General features: G+C 40.7%; 3 protein-coding genes across 5 annotated transcripts; all 3 read left to right on the forward strand.

Annotated features, from left to right (window-relative positions):
* The first annotated feature begins 1,106 nt into the window (after nt 1-1,106).
* On the forward strand, nt 1,107-13,621 carry LOC139297289 (serine/threonine-protein phosphatase PP1-beta catalytic subunit-like). 2 transcript variants are annotated; one of them, XM_070919891.1, is made up of 8 exons: nt 1,107-1,159; nt 5,213-5,344; nt 9,671-9,901; nt 10,001-10,105; nt 10,234-10,305; nt 10,610-10,761; nt 11,452-11,586; nt 11,711-13,621. In XM_070919891.1, exons 1-8 carry the CDS (start codon nt 1,108-1,110, stop codon nt 11,813-11,815), a joined length of 984 nt encoding a protein of 327 aa, XP_070775992.1. In that variant the 5' UTR covers nt 1,107; the 3' UTR covers nt 11,816-13,621. The 2 variants fall into 2 exon arrangements, with proteins under 2 accessions (XP_070775992.1, XP_070775993.1); XM_070919892.1 differs by lacking the exon at nt 5,213-5,344 and having other exon boundaries at nt 1,108-1,159.
* A 2,964-nt stretch (nt 13,622-16,585) lies between these two features.
* manea (mannosidase, endo-alpha) lies at nt 16,586-19,593 on the forward strand. Its single transcript, XM_070920477.1, has 4 exons — nt 16,586-17,075; nt 18,021-18,130; nt 18,261-18,337; nt 18,533-19,593. The coding sequence occupies exons 1-4, from the start codon at nt 16,586-16,588 to the stop codon at nt 19,164-19,166; spliced, it is 1,311 nt and encodes a 436-aa protein (XP_070776578.1). The 3' UTR covers nt 19,167-19,593.
* A 1,881-nt stretch (nt 19,594-21,474) lies between these two features.
* fut9a (fucosyltransferase 9a) lies at nt 21,475-25,011 on the forward strand. Of its 2 annotated transcripts, XM_070920371.1 has the most exons (3): nt 21,475-21,515; nt 23,497-23,610; nt 24,036-25,011. In XM_070920371.1, exons 1-3 carry the CDS (start codon nt 21,475-21,477, stop codon nt 25,009-25,011), a joined length of 1,131 nt encoding a protein of 376 aa, XP_070776472.1. The 2 variants fall into 2 exon arrangements, with proteins under 2 accessions (XP_070776472.1, XP_070776473.1); XM_070920372.1 differs by lacking the exon at nt 23,497-23,610 and having other exon boundaries at nt 21,506-21,515; nt 23,921-25,011.
* The last annotated feature ends 1,566 nt before the right edge of the window (nt 25,012-26,577 follow it).

Raw genomic sequence — 26,577 nt, forward strand, 5'->3', positions numbered from 1 at the left:
AAATGCTTGCCTTTGATTGTAACAAAAATGTGTTTTGGTTATTTGGAATAAATAATAATATAAACTGTAATCTAGAGTGACTTCTCAAGTGACATCCGGACAACCAGACACCAACCAGTCCCGACATGTCACCATTACACGTTAATGGTATTTATCTTAGAAAGGAAATACAAATACCACCATATCATAAAATACGCAAACCGCCCATGCACAAATGATTCTGCTTGGAGAATAGCACTTATCAGCCTACATGTATTACCTTAATCATTACCACCAGTGAGATAGTCTACTGATAAAACATAAAAGGGTTATTTTATGACCCCATACAGCGATGAAAGCCACTGACTGCTTCTGTTAATTATGTCACAAGCATAGAGTGGTGGAAAGTACATTTACATTTACTACTCCACTACATTTCAGTGGAAAATATTGTAGTTTTTACACCACTACATTTGTTTGACAGCTGATCTTACAAAGTATATGATCACTAAAATATATATATCTATATATATATATATATATAGATATATATATATATTTAAGTGATCTATACACTATTATATATACGGATTAAACTACCCAAAAGTATATACAATAGTTACAATTAGCTACACCTGAACTGGCCACAATATTAAACAGCTTCTTTACACGGTATGCATCAGTAATAATTATTCAATAATATATAACTTTTACTGCTTTTACTTTTCATACTTTAATTGCATGTTGCTGATAATACTTTTGTACTTTAATTTAAGTAAGATTTTTAATGCATGACTTTTACTTGTAAATTTGTATTTTTACGTCGTTGTATGGCTGCCACTAGCCTACTTAAGTATAGGATCTGAACACTTATCCCACCACTGCAAACACAAACACAAATTGTGCCTTTTTTAATATCTTTTTTTTCTCGTGTATGCTGGATGGAATTTACTATAGGATATACAATATGTCTGGTAGCCTAAAGCCACGAAAAAACTCAAAAACTCTAGGTGTGGTCTTCACTAGTTTCCTGGTTTTCATCTACGGTTACTGTTTTCTTGACAACAGCGCCTCCTGGTGTCAGTAGGGGGATCGAACCGGGCAACACTGTACCACATCAGTTTGAAGATGGCGGAGGGTGAATTGAACGTGGACAGCCTTATCTCTCGACTCCTGGAAGGTGAGCGATTTCAATACAGCTTCTAATGTTACACATAGTTCGCTGTTTATGTTCATTGAGCCTGGTCTTAGATCTATTCCGTAGCTATCGCTGTTTCCTCACAAAGCGCAGGAAATGTGTTGGCTAGTAGGGCTAACGTCAACCACTTGTACGGTGTATCCCCGGCTAGCTCTGGCTAACGTTAGCTGGCCGTGTTTATAAACACTGTCAGCGGTGAACGCCTACATCTCTCAGTTTTCGCAGTAATTGCTACGTTTCTCTTGGCAAGTCGTTTTATCGTGTCGTGGTCCTTACTTTAGCATGTAATTAAACTTTCTGCCTGACGTTTCTGGCTATATTCCGGCTCATTTATTTGGTAAATATGTATCGAGCAGGAGGGGCTGGAACGTTTGTCTTGTGCGTTATAGCATTCAAATACAACCCAGAATCATGTGTCATGGTTCCAACGGTTGTAACTGTTGAGTAGCTTAAGTTAATGTTTGTAAACCAAAGGCATGGACACCCATTTTCACCAGCGCCCCTGCCCTTGACACGGTTAAGTTTCGCTACATATCCGCGTTGCTGGAAGTTGTCGTTATGGTATTGCTGTTCAATTCTATTGGTGATCTGGTTAATGTTACATTAATGGGAGGGGAATCTTTTAACTGATGGACATGCTATACACATAGGCCTAAAACATTAGTGTATTGATAAGCCTTTAGTCTGATAGTGGATGTCCTTATCACTACATTCGAGATTAATTTCAGTTGTGAGGTAGTTTTATTTTTGTGAAGTAATTTCAACTTTTGTAGCTCACTCCTCTCTGGGTTTGTAGGTGTGTTTCAGTGGGCAGGTTGCTGTGATTCAGGGCACTCATGCACAGTGGGCCCACGATGCACACACATTTCCTTTAAATGCATGTTAATATTGGCACAGGTGAATAACAAAACACAAATTGAAATTGCAGACAGAAGAAATACTGTCCACAAACATGTTCAAAGCTACAGTTTATGTTCTCTTGTCTTGCTGTGTTTACAATTGCATGGTAAATAAGGGGAATTTTGTTGGTCTGTGAGGACCAGGTTTCGGGTTTGGCAAAGAGAGGGATGTGCAAAAATCTTTTTGTGTTGGCCGAGAAGGCGGAGAGTTTTCTGTTCCCCCTGTGAAATATACTTTGAGTCAGACCAGGCCACTAAGGCAAATTCAGCTGTCCTTGGCATACTTTCCACCAGTATCTGTGACTCTGTTGGAGGGATGAGACACTATGCCAGCATTGAAATGCTAAGATTTGTTATTTATAGTAAATGCTAGAAAATGCCATCACACTGCAACTGCCTTGTGCTTCTTGCAGTTTCATTTTTATTATGATTTTATTTGTTATCATTGTTATCATTGCTACCAAATGGTGGAATTAATTGAAAATAAAGAGAGAAACTCCACTTCTTTTCTCTTAAGTGTAAAAAAACATTTTTCTCAGCTGGAAAACTGTTTTCCTTGTTTCTCAGCTCAGACTGCAGTGACTTGTTGATTCTGCTGCTCATATGTTGAATACAAGTTGGACTTTAATTGGCATTTTTCATAGGTATTCAGTTTTGCTATGATCTTGTCGGTAAAAGATGGTGATTGTCTCTTTTCTATTTTCATGATCATAAAAACAAGTAACTACACATGACTAAGTGATTTGAATGTTTTCGTTTCATAGGCTTCTTACATAATCGCTTTGTAGTAAGTGGTGTGAACTTACTCAAGGGTCAGAATCAAGCACATGTGCAAATAATTTAGGAACATGATGAATGGCCATTATGAATTTTTGATTGTCTGTAGGTAAGAAATGTCTACTTGTGAAATGCCAGAGCCAGAGATTTCTGTTTACTAAATTAATCTGGATCAGTCCAAAAAAAAACCTTATTCTAAAGGGTTTAGTGGAACTAGCCAAGAAAATGCACCCTGAAACTTAGCAGAAGCCAAAGCCAGGCTTTCAAATTGGTTTGTACCTTTCATTAATCCAGGTTTGTGTGTCTGTTTCGATAAAGGCAGAACACGACTGCCTCCAAAATTACGTCTGTTTTTTATGGATATAATATACACGAATTGGTACTGACATTTTCTCATGTTCAGCACAGTTACCATATCAAGAGACTGAATATTCTCTGGTGCTAAGTTTCTCAAGCAGAAAATTTGAAAAGCCTTGAGCTTTTATTTTGCATCCCACAATCACATAATAGCTTACTGTATGTTTTGCTGTCTGAGAAAGTTTGGTGTTGAGGAAAATCCAAGTGTCAGTGAGAGTGCTTATTCATTGGAATTTAAACTTATGGAACACAGTGTCGCTTTCTCCAGACACATGTACAGTCACACACACACACACACACACACACACACACACACACACACACACACAGTGATTTGGTTTCTGATGGTTGCAAATCCTTGCTTCATTTTAGCCTTTGCCCCTCAATGTTCTTAAGAACGTAATCTCTTTTAAAAGTGCCAGCCTGCAGAAGTGCGAACAGTGAAAGGTTCAGTGTTAAAGCCGAGCAGGCTAAGCATCCGAGCTTAACTCGCTCAGCCCTGATGAGGCCTGGCCGTTGAGTGAAGAGCCCTACTTCTGCAATTTCATGCTTCACACCATGGGTATGATGCAGTGCAGATAGAGTAGATGGATGATAAAGAAAATTGATGGTGTGAAATTGATGGAACACTTCATTAAGGTTGGTGGAGCCCTAGAACAGTTTTTGGCGCTCAGATTTACCATCTGTGAGGATCCATATTTCCTCTGGTTCACTCACTTCTCTAAGATTTGGTTGGATTACATGACTAATGAGACAGTGAGGTCTGAGTACAGTGTGTAAGTAGCGTGTATATGCACACGTGTGTGTTTATGTATGCACAAAAATGCATTCACTAAGCTTTAGGAATTGCTCACCAATACATCAGTCAATCCATTTTGAACTGCTCCCTCCTTGGCCATTCTCTAATTTGTCCTTTAAGGAAACAAAAAGGCAAATAGGAAAAGTGTTGAAGGAAACTTCCTCCCTGACTAACATGCATTAGTTTCTCTAAGCTCAGCTATCCTTTATGGGAATATTTAGTGGGCGTCTAGCTTTAAGGCAATACCAAAATGGTTAGTTATTACATAATTCCTCAGTCATGGATTTGTTCCTAACTTTTGTGTCCATCATCAATGGTTCATCTTCACGCAGTACTTTAATTTGCTTTTTGTGACACCAAAGTGAGACTTAATGAAAATCGCGATATAAGTGCCATCCAATTACCATTTACTATGCATGTATTAATATAGCGATGTATCACAATTGGTCACAGTTATGTCACCACTATAAGACCATTCTTCAGCCATATATTTATTTCTTTGGATTTCTGCTTTTTGCACTAGTCACTTCTTGCGCAGCTGTAAAGTCTTGTGACTGATGTTTCTTTTTTGAAAGGATGCCATCTTTCAGATTCATTGAACTAACCAGGCTGTCCAGATATTAAATCAAACACAAATATATCGACTTTTTAACTTTTGAAACTAGATGGAATTTAACTCCAGTCTTATACAAGCCACAAGGTGCCATAGCAAGGAAGCACTTTTTAGGTATACTCTCACTTTTCATATCTCTTGCCTATTTCAGCTGCTGACTATTGACAACGATTGCAATTCTTACTCCTCTTTTCATCTTTGGAAGATAAATCTGCACCCAGAGCTGTGGCAGAACGCCAGAAAGTAGGCTTAAGCTAACAGTGCAGCTACACAGCCAATAAACCCACACCACTGCTGAAGATGCAAGCTGCTCTCATAGTCTAAGCAGTGGGTTTCTTAAGTATGGCAGAGACTAAGCAACTATAAGCTACAGAATCATTACGCCCACAGCTCATCAGATTTTAAGATTCCTTTGTGATTCTGCAATTCTGTAAGTGTTTTTTTTTTCCTTAGGTAAAAACGTGATTGTATCATGGCCTCATTCTGATGAACTTTGTGGAGTTGGGGGTTGCGGGTGCTGCTGTGTTAACACTGACAATGATGATAACAGTTGTTGATAGCACTGACAGTGTCTTTCCTCTCCTCTCCAGTGCGGGGATGTCGCCCGGGGAAGATAGTCCAGATGACAGAGGCAGAGGTGCGGGGCCTCTGCATCAAATCCAGGGAGATCTTCCTCAGCCAGCCCATCCTGCTGGAGCTTGAGGCTCCCCTGAAGATCTGTGGTCAGTGTTGTACATTTGTGCCCTTGTTTTAAGCCATTTTCTCACCACCTCGTGTTTTGTTTTGCTTTTTAATTCATAAAACATCTTAAACTCAGTGCTGTGACATTTCCATTAAAGCCCCCCTGAATTGAGACCGGACAACACTGCTTCAGGCTGGTTCATACATTAAATCACTGTTACTCCCTGAACTTGACTGTGTGTATGTTACAGATAGATCCATATAGGTGGATTACACACTTATACACAGATTGTGTATCACTGTCTTACACACATACTATGGACGGGCCGAACTGGAGCAAAGCAGTGCACCTTCAAAGTGAACTCCTTCTCCTGAGTTGAAATGCTAACACTATCAGTGTCTCTAGCTGGCTCCTGCACATCTCGGCACACTCCCACATGCTTTATCTCTTCCCTCCAGTGTAGAGCTGCAACTGCAAACAACTCTGAACGGTCTAATATATGTGCCAGTCCTTGAAAATACAGTACACAAGCTCACATATAGGCTCAAGCCTACACACAGTTCATTTGTGGCTGTCCTCATACCAGAGCCCTCCCACACACATTTACTTTGAGATTGTTATGCAGGCCTGTATCAACTTCAGATGGCAGCATTTGTATTTTAGGTAATAAATATAATAATGGCTCCAATTATAAGTCAAATTGATATTGTTGACTTTATACACATGTCTGATATTGATCAGAATAACTGACTGTTTAAAGGTTTAAAATGTCTTCATCCATGTAGACCTAATTCTGGCACATTAATCTAAAATATGCATGAGTTTGAGGTGGTGTTATTTGTCACTGTGTGAGGTTTCTTTGTCTCTCCTTTACTTTCTTTGTGTTGTTGCTGAACTTCCACCCCCAGACTGATTACTTGCCTTGCTCTGATGGCAGACTTTCAAAGCAACAGCACTGGCTATAAAGACCAAACACTGAATGGACTTAATTATTTACTAAGGCCACATGGATCAGGTTCGGCACTTAGCCTCTCTCTCACATGTTAACCTTAATGTCACTGGCATCATTTTGCCCAAGCCAGCCGCTTTGACACTGTTTGGCTTTATCATTTATTTAAACAGAATAATAGAAAACTTTTATGTTATGTTGTTCACAATATTGTTAGATAGTAATTTTGTTCCTAAAATAATCTAGACAGATGATAAACATTAACAGTACTCGGCAATCACAATGCTCCGCAAAATGACCTTACTGATCCCATATATACATCTGTAAGGGGATTTTCTACAAATCATGCTTTTTAAGTTTCAAACACTTGAAATAAAGTACTGCATATATATTTTTTCAGACAGTATAGTATCTTTACACAGTTCTTTACGAACATCTTCATTTACTTTTTTTTGTAAAGTGGATTCTTTGTTATGACTTTATTACAGTTATAGACAAACAGCCTGTTTGTTTGAGCATTTTTGTGTGTATTTGTTGAGCAGTATTATTGAGTGTTCCTCACACCGGTGTTTTTATGTGGGTGCTTTTGAACCAGTTGATTATCTGGTTACACAAGGTCATGCAACAGCACACTTGATTACAGCTTATTACTTAAGTACCGGTGCTCTGATGCTAGGCTAATGATATAATGGCCATTACATTGTGCATGCATAGGCATTGTTTTGTTTTATTGCCTTCTTTAATTATTACTGATCTGATTTGTCTATTGGCCTGTTCTTTCAGTGCATGGGAGGACGTCCGCACAACATATAACACTGATATACGAAACATGGGTGGCATACTAATAATATGCACTGCTGTGTCCTTTTATTATTGCAGAGTTCTGCTATATTGTGTTGTCTTCTGAGACAAACCTTGCTCATTTATGACACTGACCTCAAGTTCAGCACTCCTTTTTTTATCAACTCTTTCCGCCTTTTGCCCTGCTTTTTAAACCCTAAATCTCGGTGCTGCTATTCTCGGACTGTTTTGACACTGCAGAGGCAGTGCTCAGTAAATAATTCACTGTCATCATCCTACAATTCCTTGTGAGAGGGCAGGCGTGCGGCTGGCCCATAGAAAGCCAGTCTTGGTGAAGCTCACAAATTCACATTCAGTCATGCAGCAACTCTTGGTGTGGAGTTGAGGATAGTTAGTGCAAAACTAACCTGAGGTGCTGTCTCTGGAGGCAGACATTGTCAAACAGACAGCCAATCAAATGGTGGCTGCTAAATCATTCCTATTGATATTATTTTAAACTTAAAAGTTATCTCCACTCAACAGTATTATTTTATAATCCAGTTTCACATGAAGTTAGCCCTGCCCTTACAAAGTTCACTCATCTCCAACTGTCTCTGCTGAGATTACAGCCTATGTTGCCATGTCTCTACCATTTTAAAATGTGGCTTTGTTCCTGTTTTTTTATTCCTTTTCTGAGCAAACTGCAGCATAAATGAGCAAGGCTAATTGTTTGTGCCTCATGTCCGTTTCTGGTTTGGTTCAGGCAAAAACAAGAATTATTGTTCTCTGTGTGCTGTCTTCTATATTTACTCTGTTGTCCAGTTTGTGTTGCTTTCAGACTGCCAAGACTAAAAATATATGTTTGTCGAAATCAGTATTTTCATGTTTTTGTGTCGTATTTGTAGCTTTTTGCAGTCTTCGCGTCAGTTCCCAGCTTTAGCACAAGGTAGACTTACGCTGTTATGCATGCCTATTGACTAATTTTACTATTGTGGCCAACCCACATTGTAGTAATGTTAATTGGAACCCCAAAAGAAGTGCAATATTTTCTATAAAACTGAAACTGATTGGTAAAATACTTTACATACATGGCGTCCTTATTTTCCACCTACCATCACCTTTTCATTGTCCCATAAGAAGTTAACACAAAATAGGGTTTGAAAACAGCAACTAAAGTAACAGGACATTTTAAAAGCTTTCCTGATTTCATACTGACAGCGTGTGACCTGGACTATGTTGCTGGAGCACTGCATTAATACTTTAAGACTTCATTGAAGTTTTTATATTGTATTATTAATGTCAAGGATTGTGAAGTTGTTACCATTACCTGTATCAAAACTCTAGATGGCAAGTTGGGCCTGCGTGTCTAGGGCAAATAAAATGATTGATGGGGGGGAAAAACTGGCTCAGCACTACATGAGCACTGAGTATAAGACAGAGATAGACTTCAAACATTCAGAGCTGTTCCTTTAATCATTCATTTGCACGGATAAAAGTGTGTTTTTTGCATGCCATCCTAAGACACAGGCAAAAATAAGTATAGGCCTGTAGCCATAAAGGTTTGGTGCCAGTCGTGGTTTGGGTTTTGGTGCCTAGAGAGATCACTGACGGGCACCATGAAATAGAAGAAATCATGCCAGCCACTCTCATGATATAAAGTTGTAATTTTTGTTGGTCATTTTTATCTCAGGGCCAGACAGCTGCATAGCTTAAAAAGGCCTATTATTCCATTTTAATTTGTATTTGGTGCCATCTTGTAATGAAGCATTGCCATAAAAAGAGTGTGGCACATGAATTTGCTTTCCATTTTGGTCACAATAAAGCCTGTTATTATTGTTCTGTCCTTTCTGCTGAGGCTCTCTGCAGTCATCTCTGTCTGGAGCACTTAGCCCAAATTAGAGCAGCTCTTAAGTTGGTGCAAGAGGATATAAAAGGAAGCAGGTCTTGGCTAGGTGATGAAGTGAGGCTCCCCCCACAGAGATCCGGTGCTTCGGTAAGAGCTTCTCCACCACATCGCTGCCTGACTGATGTCAAAGAGAGACAAGGTTGACCCTCAATCCTGGGAGAGTTGTTAAAATTAAAGTTAGTTTGTGTGGATATGTGTATGCACGTCCTTTATTTTTGTGATTAACCTGGATTGTCAGCATTCTCTCCCTTGGTAGCTAAATTCCCGTGGGCCATGGCATTCATCTGGTGGCTGTTGTAATGGCTCATTTTTGTGTGTGTGTATCCTTGAGCTTGCTGCTGTAGTCCAAGTAAAGCATAGGCACATGGTCTTATATCTCCACCAACCTACATGTCTGGTTGTGTTCTGAAAATCAAAATGGATTCAGAGAGATAGGAGTTGGTGTGTGTATATTCGTGGGGGTGAATATGTGGTTTTGGAGATAGAAAAAAGTATTTGCTTTTGTGCTGCACTTCCTTTGATGATATTCAAGCATCTTTTCACAATCTCTGCACCTTTTCTGTCTCCACAAACTGCATCACCACTGTTTTTAAGAATAATTCCCTTTCACTCATGTAGCTTAAATTCTTCTTTGTTTCTCTAATAATTGTATGTTGAACAGCCTGTCCTGGTCACTGCACTCATAATATATAGTCAACCTAACACCTGCCTCTCACTCCCCCTTTTTTTAGGTGATATCCATGGGCAGTACACAGATCTACTGAGGCTGTTTGAGTATGGTGGCTTCCCCCCAGAGGCAAACTACCTTTTTCTGGGAGACTACGTGGACAGAGGGAAACAGTCCCTGGAAACCATCTGCCTCCTGTTGGCCTACAAGATCAAATACCCAGAGAACTTTTTCCTGCTCAGGGGCAACCATGAGTGTGCTTCCATCAACCGCATCTACGGATTCTACGATGAGTGTGAGTAGAAATAAACTCTGAGGACATATAAACACACAAACAGCGCTGAAGCACATATATAGTTTGGTTCTAATAATGTTTGTTTGTGTGCTCCACCAGGCAAGCGCAGGTTCAACATTAAGTTGTGGAAGACATTCACCGACTGCTTTAACTGCCTCCCCATTGCTGCTATCATTGATGAGAAGATCTTCTGCTGCCATGGAGGTAACAGAACTGTTGGCACATATTTCCTCCTCTTGTCCCAAATGTGAACCGCAACTTTTTGATACCCTTGTTTGAAATATATTTGTAGCAACTCCAATCAAAAGTAACCCCTTTATTTTCTATTTTAGGGCTATCGCCTGATTTGCAGTCAATGGAGCAGATTCGCAGGATCATGAGGCCAACAGACGTGCCTGATACAGGTACTCTGTGTGTGTGTGTGTGTGTGTGTGTGTGTGTGTGTGTGTGTGTGTGTGTGTGTGTGTGTGTGTGTGTGTTTATACTGAACATGTTCACTTCCTCTGGATTTCTCTCTGGATTTAAAGTTTACCTTTAAATGACAATTCCCAGCCTCTCTCTTCCTGAATGTTACATCAGTAGATCTTCTGTGTTACATCAGCAAAGTCTGTCAGATCTTAAGCACCCCCCCACCCCACCCCTGTTGCCTGTCCGTGCTCTCCTTCCAACTCTCTCCTGATTTTTCTGTTCTTTATCTCCGTCTCTCAGGCCTGCTGTGTGACCTCTTGTGGTCAGACCCAGATAAGGATGTACAAGGTTGGGGAGAGAACGACCGTGGGGTCTCCTTCACCTTTGGAGCGGATGTGGTCAGCAAGTTCCTGAACCGCCATGACCTGGACCTCATCTGCAGAGCCCACCAGGTAATTATGAAGGGAATGAAGGTAGAGAGCCCGGATATGTAATGTAAATGCAGGAAGCACATGGCAAGCAAATTGATCTTGTGGGTTTTTTTCTTTCTTAGAGACTTGACTTTGGTTGACCATGCATTTTAATGACAGCTGACCTCCATTAGTTTGTGCGTCTTTGGTAGAAGTAATTACTGAGGCTAATGCAAAGACACAGACACCTGAGCTAAACCACATATTAATAGACCTTGTGCAGCAGTGTAGCCCCTAGCTTCCTGCTCCCATTTCTTCTCTTTTTTTCCTGTGCATCATTCATTATAAGTTAGCACTCATTTATTATCAATCTATTCTTTTGCTGCGGTAAATTAGTATGAAACAGAATGAGAAGCTACTATTTGCATTTGAGACTGACAGACAGCAGGTATATTGACCTGATAGATGACCAAAAACAATTGGTCATCAGAATTTAAATGTGTAACTTTTCTGTTAATTGATTAAACGACTGAACGACTAGCACAAGAGTCGTGAAATTGGCCACAGCTATTTCAGCTCTGGGTTGGGCGTTTTCATATTGATTCAGGTGTAGGTGGTTTTGTAAACTCAACCAAGATAGCAAAGTTGGACTCTTGCTGAAACTAGCTGAAGATGTGTTTCTTGGTATTGATCGTTGTAGGCGGTGGAATAATGTCATGTGTCTTCTAACAGGTTGTGGAGGATGGATATGAGTTCTTTGCCAAACGCCAACTGGTCACACTTTTCTCTGCTCCAAACTACTGTGGGGAGTTTGACAATGCAGGCGGCATGATGAGTGTTGATGAATCCCTCATGTGCTCCTTCCAGGTAGTGTAAAAACAAAAGGGACACATGGACAGTTATGCTAATTGCCTTTTGATATTTTACTTAACTCATTATCTCACTCATACATGCATATTTTCTCTGTGTGTTTGTGTCTCATTGTTTAAAGATCCTAAAGCCCTCAGAGAAGAAGGCCAAGTACCAGTATGGTGGTGTAAATTCTGGTCGGCCCGTCACCCCACCCCGCACCGCCCAAGCCCCCAAGAAGAGGTGAACGTGCAGCCTTGGCTCTCCCCCCTCCTTCTCACTCTGTCCGTCCCTGGTCTGCCATCATGGCAACCCCTGTAACTCCCCTGTATAGCGAAGATACAGGGCTTATCTAATTGCCCAAATCTTTCTCCTTTTTCTTCTCCACTCACCCACCCCCCTCCCCAACTCCACTGACAGCTCTTTTTCTTAATGTGTATGTGTACATAAATTTGCTGTGACCAATCTGTTTTATTTTTATTTTTTGCCTGTTTGTTGGTATTTTTGATATTATTAACAGATAATCTTTTTTTTGTGGTTTTACTTCCAATGCCATTCGAGGTTTTCTGAGGTTCTGTGTTGTGTGAGGAAATGCCTTCTCTGTGTAGAGGGGCAAAGCGACGAGAGTTAGAGGAATTCTTTTTCAGTTTAACAAAAACATAGTAGAGATTGAACATTGTTTTGCCTTGACAGAAAAACAGAGAATCCTTCCAATGTAATTTCAATGAGTGTGCGGTTTCCGTGCAATGCAAAAAATCCGTAGACACAAATAACATTTCTCGTATTCCAGTTCAACAGTTTAAACATATTATAGCATATGCGGTGAACTTGCGGTTGTTGTGCAGATTTTATATATTTAACCATTGAAAAAGTGCACCTCCCCATGAGTCGCAAAGAATGTGAAGAGACCGGCGTGAATGAAATATAGAGGCTAAATCAGATGCTGCTGGCAGTGGACACGCTCTACCCGAACACAACGCCCTCTGGGCATCGATTCCTCCACTCTGTTATGCCTCCCTGTGCCTCGACTCCACACCCACACAAAAACATGCCACTTCTCACACAGAGCTGGTATTGACATTTTCCTGGGTCTCTTTATTATTTGTTCTCATCAAGATAATTTCCCCCATATAATCCTCTTGATTTGTAGTGAAAGATGCTGAGAGAGTTTTTTTTGTGCCCATGGAAGATTAAGTCCATGCACAGGCTTTCAACTAATGTGAGTCACTTATGGTCCGTATTGTACCTGCAGGCATACTGGATAAATGGTGTACTAAAAGTGCTTGTAAAATTGTCCTTTCCTAGTCTTGTATGAAGAAGCAGATAAGGATAGCAAATGTCTAACAGCACAGGTTGCAATTTTGCAAGTGTTTAACATATCTAAGTAAGCCGTACAGTGTTAAAAAGACCAAATAAACAATATAAATAACAAGTAGGCTTCACAAAATGCTCTACAGTATTGGAATTTTTCAGTGTTGTGTATAGAACACACAACAAACAAACAAGAAAGTTTGCTCTTGGAAGCTTTTAAGTAAAATGCCAGCTATCCTCCTTTCACATCACCCAATGTACCCAATGTACAGAGTAAGAAAACTGGTGGAGTCAGGAGTGGGTGGCAGGACCGGGCCGTTTTGCTATGTGATAGTGATGCCACCTGGTGTATAAACGCAGTAATACAGTTCAAATTAAAAAAAGTACAAAGCTTTTCATTACATTGCCAGTACAAAATGTTGTGTCATTTACCACGAGGAGGTACTTCAGTTCGACTGGTCGACTGACCAGCAATGAGCCTGGTCGGAAGTTAACTTCTGTCTACTGCAAATGAGACGCAGTTGACCCTTTGTGGAAAACAGTTGCCTCTTTCTTTGTTTTTTTGCTCTTTGTGGTATTATTCTTTCTGTTCTCTATTCAGATTGTTTACTTTTTATTCACTTAATTTATTTCCTAATAATTATATTAAGAAAACAATGAGGTGTTACCAAAAGCTGTTTTGCAATTTGTACAAGTTTGTTTGAAAGTCTATAAATTCAATTAAAATGGATGGAAACCAAAATTGTTGGTTTTACTGATGTCTATACATTAATGTATGTTACCTATTCCCTCTTTGTGTTAACATACAACTGATACTTTACTTAACTTTACTCTTTTCTATAGGCCTGACGGAGAAAAGGCCCACACAGGGGTAAAATCTTGCAAATGTATATACAGTCAACACAGTGTGAGACTTTGTGCAGCTGGGCCCCACAGACGCCTCTTAGCCCAGGTCAGAGCTCTGTGCATTGGCCCTGAATACAACCAGACAGTCAGTGGCAGGAGAAAACATGGAGCACCCAGGTGGAGATGAGACAAGATCCAAACAAAGATGAACCACAGTCCCACTTTTAGAAAGAGGAGAGTGTAGTAGAGGATGATGCTGGCTGTGGAGTTGGCCTGAGGAAAGAATTAAGTCACAATGTATTCATTTCTACGTTGTTTTCTGCAATAAAACAGGTTATGATATCTGTTAATTTTAGGCGTATGTGAACCAATAGTCTTGTCTTGCCAAACCTGTACATCCAGAGCCTCCACTGCATCAGCCATCATCATATCATCACTGTCATCAGACCTCAGGAAGGAGGGGGTCTGATAGGAGGGAGTCCTGCTCTTCTCCCTTCTGCGCCCGTAAGACTTTTGTGGATGTGGTTCTCCCATTGTCAGTGTGAGTCTGCCTACGTAGATGATGGTGGGGTTTGGGCACTTTAAACAACTATGGAATATTATAGCTGAACAGATATATTAAAACAAATGTGATCCAGCAAATTGATCAGTCAAATCAAATAAGCTTGTTGGCATGAATGTTGATGTTACATTATTATTGCCAAAGCTCAAATACATTTCAATGAATGTTAGATTTTAACAAGAAAGCAAAATAAAATAAAAACAATTTAATGACAAGACAACAAATACTCAGTATCCTTCAGAACATATACAGAATAATAAATCGATGTAAAACGTAGGAGGTGATTCTTGTTTTCTCTTAGTTTGAGGAGGCATATACATATTTTGAAAACAAAAAATGTTTGCAGTTTGTTTCACTTACTATGTATGCAGATTGTGCCTGATGGTGGTGATGAGCACGTTCTTTTTTGCAAAATAAACTTAGAACCACTTAGAATGTTTTTTTTCAAAAGAATAATGTTATTTAATAATGTTAACATTTTTGAAGCCGATATTGTGCTTTTTACTCCATTACACTTTGCAGATTCAGATTATTAATACAAAATATATATCCACTAATAAATTATGATGTTTTCTAATAAATTAAACTACCCAGCAGCATATAGAATAATTAAAATGACCTCCGCCTTTACTAGTTGCAATATTAAAGTTCTGAACACATTAATGCATAAATAATTATAATCCAAAAATATAATATACATTATTTCGAAATGGGCCAGTCTGCATAATAAGGACTTTTACTTGTGGTACTTGAGGTATATTTTGATACTAATACTTTTGTACTTATACTAAGATTTTGAATGCAAGACTTATACTTGTAACAGAGTATTTCGACACTGTAGTATTGCTACTTTTACTTGGGTATCTGAATATTTATTTTTTATTGGTCATTTTAGTGAGGATTGTTTGTGTAATTCATCTTCCTAAACGAAGGGGGGCGACATCTACATGTGATTGAGTTAAAGGTCTTCTTTGACTATTGTTGAGTCCCGGCCTCTGATTGGCTAGTACTCGTTTCCTGAGTTGGTTAGATTGGTTAAGGTTAGGGTTAGGATGAGGTTAAGGTTAATGATAGCCAATCAGAGGCAGGGTATGGGCGGGACTTGACGCAAAGGAGGTGGTGGGGAAAAAAATAACGCGGACAAGACGCAGCGCGTAACATCCGCTTCCTATACAACATGGATGGATCATGGATGCATTACAAGAATGCGCATTCGCAGTTGCAGCGTTTACAGATCTGTGATGTTTTGCAAGGAGCTACTGAACCAGAAGTGCAGGTTGTATCCCTTGTTTTGCATCTCATACAACGAAAATAATTTATGAGAGTCGTGCGAGCCGTTAGACTGGTCGTATTTAACACTAGACTTTGTATTTAAAAACAAAAACAGTTTTGTTACGGAAACAAGTGAAGTGTTTGACTGTCGCACGATATTGTGTCACCCTGTTATTCTCGGCTGCTGTCAAGTCTAAAGTTCATCAGTGCAGGTAGAGTTGAAGTAGCTAACGTTGTTAGCTTGTTAATTGTGTCGAGGCTAAACTGCAGTCGCTATGTCTGGTAAAGCATAGAATATATGGTTACTGTAATTGTTGTAACTGTATATCTGACTGGACAAGTGTAGTGTTTAGTCATTTAAAATAGCAGCTCTCTCTGTCTTCCTGCGCCTCTTTTCGGCTTGTTATTAGAGCCGAAACATTAATCGATCATTTAATTATCGTTTTAATCTTCTTTCGAACAAAACTGCCAAACATTTGATGATTGTAGCCTGTTAAATATGAGAATGTTGTACTTTTCGTTGCCTTAAATCATAGAAAACTGAACCACAGCTGCAACAATTACAGAAAATTAATTGGTAACATTTTGATCGATTAATCATCATTTTTCAAGCAAATATGCCAAAACATTTGCTCGTCAAATGTGAATCTTTGTTGCTTTTCCTCGTCTCAACATTGTAGTTTAACGTTAGGTTTTGGACTGTTGGTCAGACAAGACATTTGAAGACATCACCTTGAGCTCTAAGAAATTGTGATGAGCATTTTCCACTGTTTTAATCGAGAAAATAATCGGCAGATTAATACATTATGGAAATAATAGTTAGTTTCAGTCCTCAACTGAACATCTTTGGGTTTGAACTGTTGGTCAGACAAACAAAGAATTTGTAACATACTTATATTCCTTCTTTCCTCAAACCTCCAGGCTGAACAACCACTCACTGACCGAGCTTCAATGGCATCATGTCCAACAGTCCCTCACTGCTGTCTCAACAATGAACTGTGGAGAGCCTCAAGCACTGACTGAAGAATGGCTAGGTTTAGGCGCAAGTTTTGCATCACATTAATTGCTTTGGTGTTGCTTGTGCTCATAATAACAGTGGTCCTGAAGGCGCTTACACCAGAGGACTCTGCTGGTGGGGAGCTGTTCCCGGATAGAAAGAATGAAATGCAGAGAGAAAACAACAAACCCGACCAGACCAAAATGAATGACTCCGCTCAGTCAGACAAAGATGCAGAGCTGGAAGCTGCACTGAGGAAGTTCCCTCCTCCAAACTACTATCTCCATGCCTTCTACTACACATGGTATGGGAACCCCAAGTTTGATGGCAAATACATCCACTGGGACCACCCGCAGCTGCCACACTGGGACTATAAGGTGGCTCAGGGGTATCCACAAGGGAGACACAGCCCACCTGATGACATCGGGTCCAACTTCTACCCCTCTTTAGGTGCTTACAGTTCCAGGGATCCCTCTGTTATAGAGGCTCATATGCAGCAGCTGCGTACAGCAGCCATCGGTAAGTGCCATTAAAGACATTAAAGTCACCTAAACTTAACTCCAGGGCTGAACAATAATTCACCATTATTATTACTGTGATATTATGATGGTCCTGGGTGATGTCAAGGGATGTAACCTGCATACTGACCTGATTAATTCACATTAAATACAGTTTCTTCATCAACATCATTACACAATTCAGGGTTTCTGCTTTGAGTTACATTCATTCAGTTATGTTGGGCTGCTGACTAGTGCCACAGCGTCCCCTGGGCCTCATGTTACGTTACATAAAAATGATCTGGGGAAAAGGGAGCACTGGTGTAGGATCAGTACTTCGGCAGAATCAGAATCTATATCGGGAGTGAAAAAGTAGGATTGGTGCGTCCTTATTGAAATCACCATCACAAATCAAGTGATAAAATATACTATACAATATAGCAGATGTATGCTAAATCACATTTAAAATAATCAAACTGATCTTCCGTGCAATTAACTTCCACTGTTATGCATTGAATCTGACAAAACTCTGCCTACAGCATAAAGCAAACTAAACTAAATTAGATAATTTTGTTCATTTTCATTATTATTATTATTATTGCCTACTGTTATGCCGTATATGTAGATAAATGCAAATATTGAGTTACCGCCAAGCTCTATATTATGATACATAATGCAGTGATGATAATTACCAAGATAAGTTTCGCAGGTTTAGCTGTGGTGTCGTTTTCGTACATCACACTTTACAGTTGTTTTATATTTTAATGGTCTTTTATCTCTGATAAACTGTAATTTAAAGAGGTGATTTAACATATATGATGCATATTTTGACTGATATCAGGAACATGATTTTCAGCTCGTTCATTTCTGACCCAACTGTTTCGCTCCCCCGGCACATTTAACATCACTGCAATACATTTACACTATGTGAGTCATTTATCATGTTTGTAACTGTGTTTAATCTCAGGTGTCCTTGCTCTTTCCTGGTATCCTCCTAATTCGAATGATGATAATGGTGAGCCAACGGATGACTTTGTGCCTTTGCTGCTGGAAGTGGCACATAAATACCATATTAAGGTCCGTATGAAGATATGAGCTTAGTAGCCTTTTGTTGTGTATTTACCAGCGGACTAAATGTTTGACATGTTTTGTGTTGCCATTAAAAGTGTTCATCTTTTCATGCTGCTGTCATTTTATGTGTTCACAGGTCGTGTTTCACATTGAACCATACAAAGGAAGAGATGAAGCCAACATGTTCACTCATGTCAAATACATCATTGAGAAGTGAGTGGTGCTGTGTTTCTTCAGTGTTGTCAGTCAAATGTCAGCACCATGATCTTACACTCCCTCTGGAAATCATTGTCATGATTCATCACATCAATCCAATAACTATCATGTTTGCATCAGTCTTTCTATTCCCGTGGCATTTTCCTTTCTTTGGTTGTTTATCTTGTGTCGTATACCTCCTCCCCCTCTCAGATACGGAGAGCACCGTGCTTTCTTCAAGTACCGGACAAACACTGGCAAGCTTCTTCCTCTCTTCTATGTGTATGACTCATATCTGATGAACTCGGAGCAGTGGGCCAAACTGCTGAAACACACAGAGAGTAACAGCATCAGGGATACCCCATATGACGCCATCTTCATCGCCCTGCTGGTTGAGGAGAAACATAAGAGGGATATCCTGACTGCTGGTTTTGATGGTGTCTACACCTACTTTGCCACTAATGGTTTTTCCTATGGTTCCACTCAGCGGAACTGGGACTCTATTAAAGCTTTCTGTGAAGATAACAACCTGATATTCATCCCGAGTGTGGGCCCCGGGTACATTGACACAAGCATTCGACCCTGGAACTTCCAAAACACTCGCAACCGCATCAATGGCAAATACTATGAAACCTCGCTGAGTGCTGCATTACAAGCCCGGCCTGATTTTATCTCTGTAACATCTTTTAATGAATGGCACGAGGGGACTCAGATTGAAATGGCAATCCCCAAAACAAGCCAGACTGTGTATCTGGACTACCTGCCCAATAAACCTTCAATCTACCTGGAGATAACTCGCAAATGGGCTGCGATATTTGGTGGGGAGCGACGGAAATGGCAGGATTGATTTGACTAAGAGCCATCGCAAATCTTTATTCATGGTTGTATAAAATAATTACATGAAAGCTAAATGAAGTTGTAGTTGCAGAATGCACAACAAAATGCAAATGATGAATAACTGTATGAGAACAGCCAAATGATTTGCAAAGCCAGAGGCAAGTGAAATACATTATCTTAATTTTGGCTGCAGTGATGTATGTGGTTTTTTTTGGGTTTTTTTACACTTGGGTGAATTGTTGTTAATTTAGCTGATGTCTTATTACTTCTTGTTTACACAGCCTTGGAACATTTTGGCTTCATAACATAATCAGCATGTTTTATTACCGTCTCCATCCGAAACTGTGCGTTGGCATGTTTTGCCGTCCTGTAATCTGTGACTATATTAATAGAATCCGTGGAAATAAATAAAGTGCACCCTGGAAAGGAAGGAACAACGCAAGTAAACAAAGCAAAAGCTGTCACCTCACTCTGCTTCCAACTCTGCCTCAGACCAAAAACGGTACAAAAAAAAGCACGACATAGATCTTGGTATTTGAAAGGCATGTCAACCTCATATCAGAGATGAATCATAGTGATGACAACAGCGGAGGGATAACGGGACAGCAGTTCAGTTATTGAAACAGGCTAAGAACCCAGAGAGAGTTTAAGGGCAAAATCAAGATTATTTTTGTCTGTGGAATAGTTTACCTTCTAATTAACGGGCTAACTCCATGGGACATGCTGTCATGGTGTCAAAGTGGTCACCCTTGCTGCAAATTTTGTAAATTGGGAGGAAAAGTTTAATTTCATGTCACTGTTATGACATTTAAATGCATGTGATAAAACATGCTACAATAATAACGTATCCGTTTCCAAACACAGTGCATCAGTGTTTCTATTGACTGACCAAACGCATCCGCATCTGTAAGTAAGTTGAACAATGGCGAACTCTGACCTGCGAGTCCATCGGAGCGGCTTCAATAGAAGACCTGCGTGTGTCTGCTGAAACTTGCCGTAAAGCCGAGGGGAGCTGCAGATTTGGCTGATGATTCTCTTTAGGTTCATCACTACAGGCGTCACATTGTTGTCTCATTTGATCGTCATCTGATACATTGTTATTTTGAAAATATAGATTATAGCCACTTTAAGCCTGCCTTACAAACTGGGGTCATGGAGCTGAAAAGACGTAGGAATCCAGTGAAAGAGAGGGGGTCTAATGAAAGTTGCATTATGGGAATTGGAGGGTCCAGTGTTTTTGGAGCTTGACCCGTACAAAGGACTAAAAGTCATGATGTCTCTGCCTCTGCTCTTTTAATTTTGACTGCTCTTTTTAAAGACCCGTCTCTCACAAGTCCCCCAACTTTATGGAGGTGCAATAATAAATCACTAGAGTGGCCCTTTAAAAGATTCATTAATGAGCTAATAGGCATAACTGGTGATGTTAAAGGCTTCATGGTGCTAATAGCCACATTTGGAAGCTCAAGTGCCTCTTTTATAGAATGATTAACCCACATCATGCACTGAGGCATCAAGCTGTTGTTTATAGTAGCAAGTGATGCAAATTACAGGAGAATGTGGAAATTAGCATAAAGGATTTAAGTGATTCATCAGAGGTTGTGGTGCAAATATCATCCCTGACTCTCGGTCATAGTTCAGCCGTTGGCTCACCGCTACATCACTAAAAAGGCAGCCATGAACCACTAAACCTCCCATTACTCTGCTGTTTGGATGAACAGTCGACACAGATCAAGAGAGGTGAAACCTTTTGATCCGCGCCTCCTCGCAGCACAAATGATTCACATGTTTGTTCAAATGAGAACCGTAAGCAGATGATTGAAGTGTAACATGCACCAACGCTGAATCTCAGCATCCGACACACACACACACACACACACACACACACACACACACACACTGGAGCTCCGCCACAGCCTGCAGCTGCATTGACGGTAAACAGAGCAAGGTAGCGCATGGGCAGCCAGCAGGGAATTATTCCACATCGCATCACATCCCTGAGCATACATGGCGTCCTCACACACCGAGCTATGACTTTAGTGTGCAGGCTGACGGGGTAGCCGCCAATTTTTTTATTTTTTTTTATTTTTTTTGCAGCCATCGTTCTTTGCGTCGGTGTGCAGCAGCAGTGGAGGAGACTCAGCGCACATTGCTACAGTAGGTAGGCTACCATCATTTTCTGGATCAAGACGATGGATGTGGGCTCGTCCGGATCTATTCCTGCAAATACGGCGGACGGGCGCGATTTTTTATTCCAAACGCATCCCCATCTTCCGTATGTTGCAAGGTGTCTTTGAAAAGGGTACGGACCTCTGGAGGAAATGAGAAGAAAGGTCTATTTTGACTCACGCCTGTCGAGATGGTGAGTGAAATGCATGGCTGTATTTTTTCCCCCTGCACCCCATGGATGAGCAGCGGTACCTGTTTTTTTTTGACGGCAATTCCTGGGCAGCTAATTAGAAACGATCTCCACAGAAAAATGTCACCGTGAATTCACTGATTCTCCTTTGGGAGTTTATTTTTTTACACAACATCTTTACATCCATTATGCACTGGACAGTCAATGGGGGGGTATGAAGGTTTCTCTCCAGTGAATGCGACTTGTATTTCAAATCTTACATCGCACGCTGAGCCGTGTTTGCGTTGCACATACATTGTCAGCACCATCCTCCACGCTATTATGTATATTCTGCGCGTTTTTTGGTGCCCAAAAGGGGCAACTTCGATGCAGTGTCAAGCCGAAAGACGACCATTTGAATCAGTGGCTCGACTACAGCATCACGCTTTAAAATGACCTTCAGTGCTCGGTGGCTGGAAATTGATTCACACCTGGGATGGAGTGTCCTTTTACAATCAGTGCTGTGGCCTTCCTCACAGAAAACACACAAATCAACGTGGAAATAGAAAAAAACCCATGCCATTTTGCAGGACATGAGGGCTTTCCTTTTGCCCTTTTAGCCTACCTGTCACTAACACCACACCAGGGATTTGATGCATCTCTGTGACCGCTGCTACCAAAATCTGTGGTTGCAGTTTTTTTTTTTTCTCTGCCTCTCTCCAGTCATTTCTAACGTAGCCCCGCTGCAGACTACTCACCCATGCGGTGCTCTTTCCGTGTCCCAAATACATCACAATGCATTTGACAAAACCCCGGCTATGTTGTTTAAAATTTGAATGAATGCGCGAGCTGCACATGTCTCACTCGGGGTCTCATTTGTTGGCACAGAGATGGAAAGAAGAGAGGAACGTAACGACTGTGTGAGCCATATCACCCTCTCATGTTAAATACTCTGACCTCAGCACCATCACCATGGAGACACTATAACTTACACACTACATATTTAATAGGATTTTGATCCCTGCACTACTGTACACTCCAGTCTTTCTGAATCTATACTATGTTTTACATATTTGACACCAACACACAAAGGTATGCATGTGCTGCATCCTCTGTGAAGCAAAGAGCTTATGGCTGCTGCCGACAGAAAACATGTTTCAGCGGTGTAAGAGGATTTGCCTACATGAAAATGTATTGATACCGTAAGCCTTTAAAAGGAGTTGCACTCATCTGGCCCTGGCTCGTGGGGGCCTTTGTGTGCAGATCTGTGCACCTAAGTCATAGATGGGAGAGTTGATGGTGCACTGTCATACATAACGGCAATACTATTCACCATGTGTCATATTGGACATGTGATGTGAGGAAAATCAGTGTTGGAGCTGGTCTTATTGATTTAAATCTGCTTCAGTGATGTGTCTCAAGGTCTGTTTCTGCACTTGGCGTCTCAATCTGCATGTATGGCCTCTTTATGCATCATGCAGGTGTGTTGAGCCCCAGAGAGCTGGAGAGTCGGGGGGCTTTTCTACTCTCCTCAGCCTTAAGATGGCAGCATTCTCTTACAATACATAGTGTATGCCAAAAACTAATAACAGCTGGGAGCTTACATCCATGCTTAACTGGCAAATTTGAAATAACATCCACGATTAACATAGCAATTTTTTGCAATAACCGTCGTGTTTTCATTTTATTTCCCAGCTAATTTGAAAGATTTGTTTGCGGAGATGAAGCTTATCTCTGCATGTTGATTGCATATAACCTCCAGACCTGATGCTGCATGCTTTTTCTGTGGTGATGTTCAGTTTCTTTCCCCCCATCTCTAGCACTAATTGATTCTCTCTGATTCTCTCTTTCTGCTCACGTAAAGGAGGCATCATTAAGAAGAACCGTACATTCAAGATCAAACGTACCTCATTAGATCATTACGGATCATTGTTATTCTGCCTAAGAGCAAAGAGGCATCTCTTAGCTGTGACCTGCACATTTTTTTGGGGGGGGGGTCTATGAGCACTGAATCACAAAGAAGATTGATCCCACCGTCGACCCAATGTAGGAACTGCTCCCTCCGATTCCCACAACCTCTACTCTTGCTTGGATTTCAGCATTCAGTCAAATCCACCAGGTTCGTATTGAAATGTGCCTGAAGACACATTTTTCTTAATGAGTATTGATCCAAAGCACTGGGTTCCTTACGCATGGCAGGGTGTATACTCATAGATTTTTGTAAGAATAGGAACTCCGTGTTCAGATGCACATGCTCACAAGCCAACTGTATTTAATTGAGGCACAAATGATGTTCAGAGTCAATGATCCAGTATGATAGACATAATAAACACATGGGGGTAATGTCAACACCTTTACACGATTAGGTGATTGTATCCTGTTGATTATGACTTCATTCTGGCTTTTCTTCTTGGGTGTGCCCTTTTCAGGACGGAGTATGCCATCTGCACCTTTTCACAGAATCCTACGACCCCTTCTGCTCGGCACTTTCATCCTGGGATGCTTTGTGACTCTGTTTTTGATGTATTTTAAACCATCCACCAGCTGGTTATCGGGTCCTGTAGAGTCAACAGTATCCACAGACCGGGTCAAGAACCTCTTCTCCACCAAGAGCGACAGAAACGTGACCACCGTGCTGATCTGGCTCTGGCCCTTTGGACAAACCTACGACCTGAGCGTGTGCAGCTCTCTCTTCAACATCGAGGGCTGTTTCATCACAGCAGACAGGAATCTCTACAACAAGTCGGATGGGGTCGTCATCCATCACAGAGACATCTGCACTGATCTGTCCAACCTGCCGCCGGTCCAACGACCATCCTTCCAGAAGTGGATATGGATGAACCTGGAGTCGCCATCGCACTCCTCCCAGCTGCCTGGGATCGAGAACCTGTTCAATCTGACTCTCAATTACCGTCAGGATGCTGACATTGAAGTGCCTTATGGGTCCATCGTAGCAGCGGAGGGCGAGGAGGACTTCGTCCCACCCAGCAAAAACAAGCTGATCTGCTGGATTGTGAGCAACTGGAACCAGGACCACGTGCGGGTGAAATACTACAATGAGCTGTACAAACATATTGAGGTTCACGCATACGGACAAGCCTTCGGGGAGTACATCTCTGACCAAGACTACTTCCCCACCATCGCCAGCTGCAAGTTCTACCTGGCTTTTGAGAACTCCATCCACAAGGACTACATTACTGAAAAACTGTACAACCCGCTCTCTGTGGGGACAGTGCCAGTGGTTCTCGGCCCGCCCAGGCAGAACTACGAGAACTTTATCCAGGGGGACGCCTTCATCCACGTGGACGACTTCACTTCGCCCAAGGAGCTGGCCGATTACCTGCTGCTCCTGGACAAGAACGAGGAAATGTACCTCAGGTACTTTGAGTGGCGGCGGCACTTTAAAGTAAAGAAGGCCTATTTCTGGGCAGAGCACACATGCCTGGCTTGTGATTACCTGCGTAGGCACAAGGAGTACAAGGCATTTAATAACCTTGACAAGTGGTACTGGGGCGGATAGTGTTTTGAAGGGCTATGCAGTGCTTGTTTTGTTGTTGAAGGCAGTGCTTTAAGATTTTTGTCCTTCGGTTAACCTGAAGGTTCATTACTGTTTTGTCCAGAGCTCCCGAATGATGTTTATCTATTGGTTCAGTCGCCCAGTGAGACATCCATCTTGTTTTTTTATTTGCAAGCCAATTTTGCTAAGCCTTACTTTGCCTTTTGTGTTATTCATTTCTTATTTATTTTTTATGAATTACAAATGCACTACATTTTTTATTGTTATTTCAATCCATGTTTTGCTTAACATGCCCACATTTGCTGCTATTTTTTATGTTTTTTGGTCTATTGTTAGTATGAATGCATGATTGTATGGATATTCCCGAAAAACAGATAACATTCATGATGCAAGGTTGTTGTTTTTTTCTTTGAATATCACCTTTTCATGAAGTGGCACAAGGCAGACATCGGAATAGTGTTGGCTGCAGAAGGAGACTGACATAAAAAGTGAAAATATTTATGTAATATTTATTCAAGTGAGGCATTATATGATAAAAAAAAACAATCTCATCTGTGCTAGTGATGCAGTCACCTATGCAGTGTTTACTGAACTCAAATGTGAAAATAGTTCAATTGTGTCATGTACATATTGTGTATTTTTGGAATTATGTAGCTGTCATTTTTTTCCATATTTTTGTAAGTTTGCATTTGCACTGCTAATCCAACTGTTACCTATCTTTACATATGTACAGTAAGACAGACAGTCATCCTATTATGCGGTTGTAGATGGCATATGGTGATCATTACCCCGGCAGTCTTCGGCAGCAGATGTGACTCTGCTCTGTGAGAGGGAGGTTACTATTTTAATCATGTTGTGAATTGTTCATTGTCACATGTGATGTGTCACAGTGCAGTCGGATCCCGTGTGGATGATGATAGTACAGTACAGAGCTATTGTACTGCAATATGAAACTCCTACACACCTCATTATGTTGCATTCTGATTTGATCTACAAAAGTCTGTACTTTTTAATTGAATACAGGGAAAAGCACAAAATAAACATTATTGAATCCTTTGATTCAGCTATTTTGCTGTGTGTGCTGTACTGTCATCCCACAATGTGACCTCAAATATTTACACCGATATTTTTAACGATTTCAAGCAGATGTAACCATAAGACCAGGTGAGATCTGCCCTCATACTTGGGACTTGTTAAGACAATTGTGAAAGATGTGAAATTTTCACAATTGCTGCAAGATTATCCACATTTCTGTCTTTGAATCATCACATCACGGTGTTGTCTGAGGAGTTAGAGGTTGCATGTGAAAGGTATTTTTCTGTATTTTCTTTTTGTTTACACTCCTGTTTACAGTTGTGTGGCTCGCCAGCCAACCTACACCACTCAAGATCACACAACAGCATCTGTAGATATCACATCACTTTGAAATGTTGTCAGAACAGCTAATCCACTAAACAATGCATCTCAACAGCACTCAGCAGCTAATTTTTACAGAAAGTACTGTGCAAAACCATGTCAACATTTTATGCAAGGTGATCTGGCGGCTTCTTGGTCAAAGTACTCAAACAT

The sequence above is a fragment of the Enoplosus armatus genome, chromosome 15 (assembly GCF_043641665.1).
Source record: "Enoplosus armatus isolate fEnoArm2 chromosome 15, fEnoArm2.hap1, whole genome shotgun sequence".
Taxonomy (NCBI): Eukaryota; Metazoa; Chordata; class Actinopteri; order Centrarchiformes; family Enoplosidae; genus Enoplosus; species Enoplosus armatus.

Excerpts from the sequence above, each read along its gene's own strand:
- LOC139297289 (XM_070919891.1), top strand. The coding sequence starts at position 1,108 with ATGGCGGAGGGTGAATTGAACGTGGACAGCCTTATCTCTCGACTCCTG. Across the intron at positions 1,160-5,212 it reads TATCTCTCGACTCCTGGAAG|TGCGGGGATGTCGCCCGGGG; the intron begins GTGAGCGATTTC and ends TCTCCTCTCCAG. Across the intron at positions 10,762-11,451 it reads TCATCTGCAGAGCCCACCAG|GTTGTGGAGGATGGATATGA; the intron begins GTAATTATGAAG and ends GTCTTCTAACAG.
- manea (XM_070920477.1), top strand. The coding sequence starts at position 16,586 with ATGGCTAGGTTTAGGCGCAAGTTTTGCATCACATTAATTGCTTTGGTG. Across the intron at positions 17,076-18,020 it reads GCTGCGTACAGCAGCCATCG|GTGTCCTTGCTCTTTCCTGG; the intron begins GTAAGTGCCATT and ends GTTTAATCTCAG. Across the intron at positions 18,131-18,260 it reads CACATAAATACCATATTAAG|GTCGTGTTTCACATTGAACC; the intron begins GTCCGTATGAAG and ends ATGTGTTCACAG.
- fut9a (XM_070920371.1), top strand. The coding sequence starts at position 21,475 with ATGAGAAGAAAGGTCTATTTTGACTCACGCCTGTCGAGATG. Across the intron at positions 21,516-23,496 it reads GACTCACGCCTGTCGAGATG|CACTGAATCACAAAGAAGAT; the intron begins GTGAGTGAAATG and ends GGGGTCTATGAG. Across the intron at positions 23,611-24,035 it reads CATTCAGTCAAATCCACCAG|CTGGTTATCGGGTCCTGTAG; the intron begins GTTCGTATTGAA and ends ACCATCCACCAG.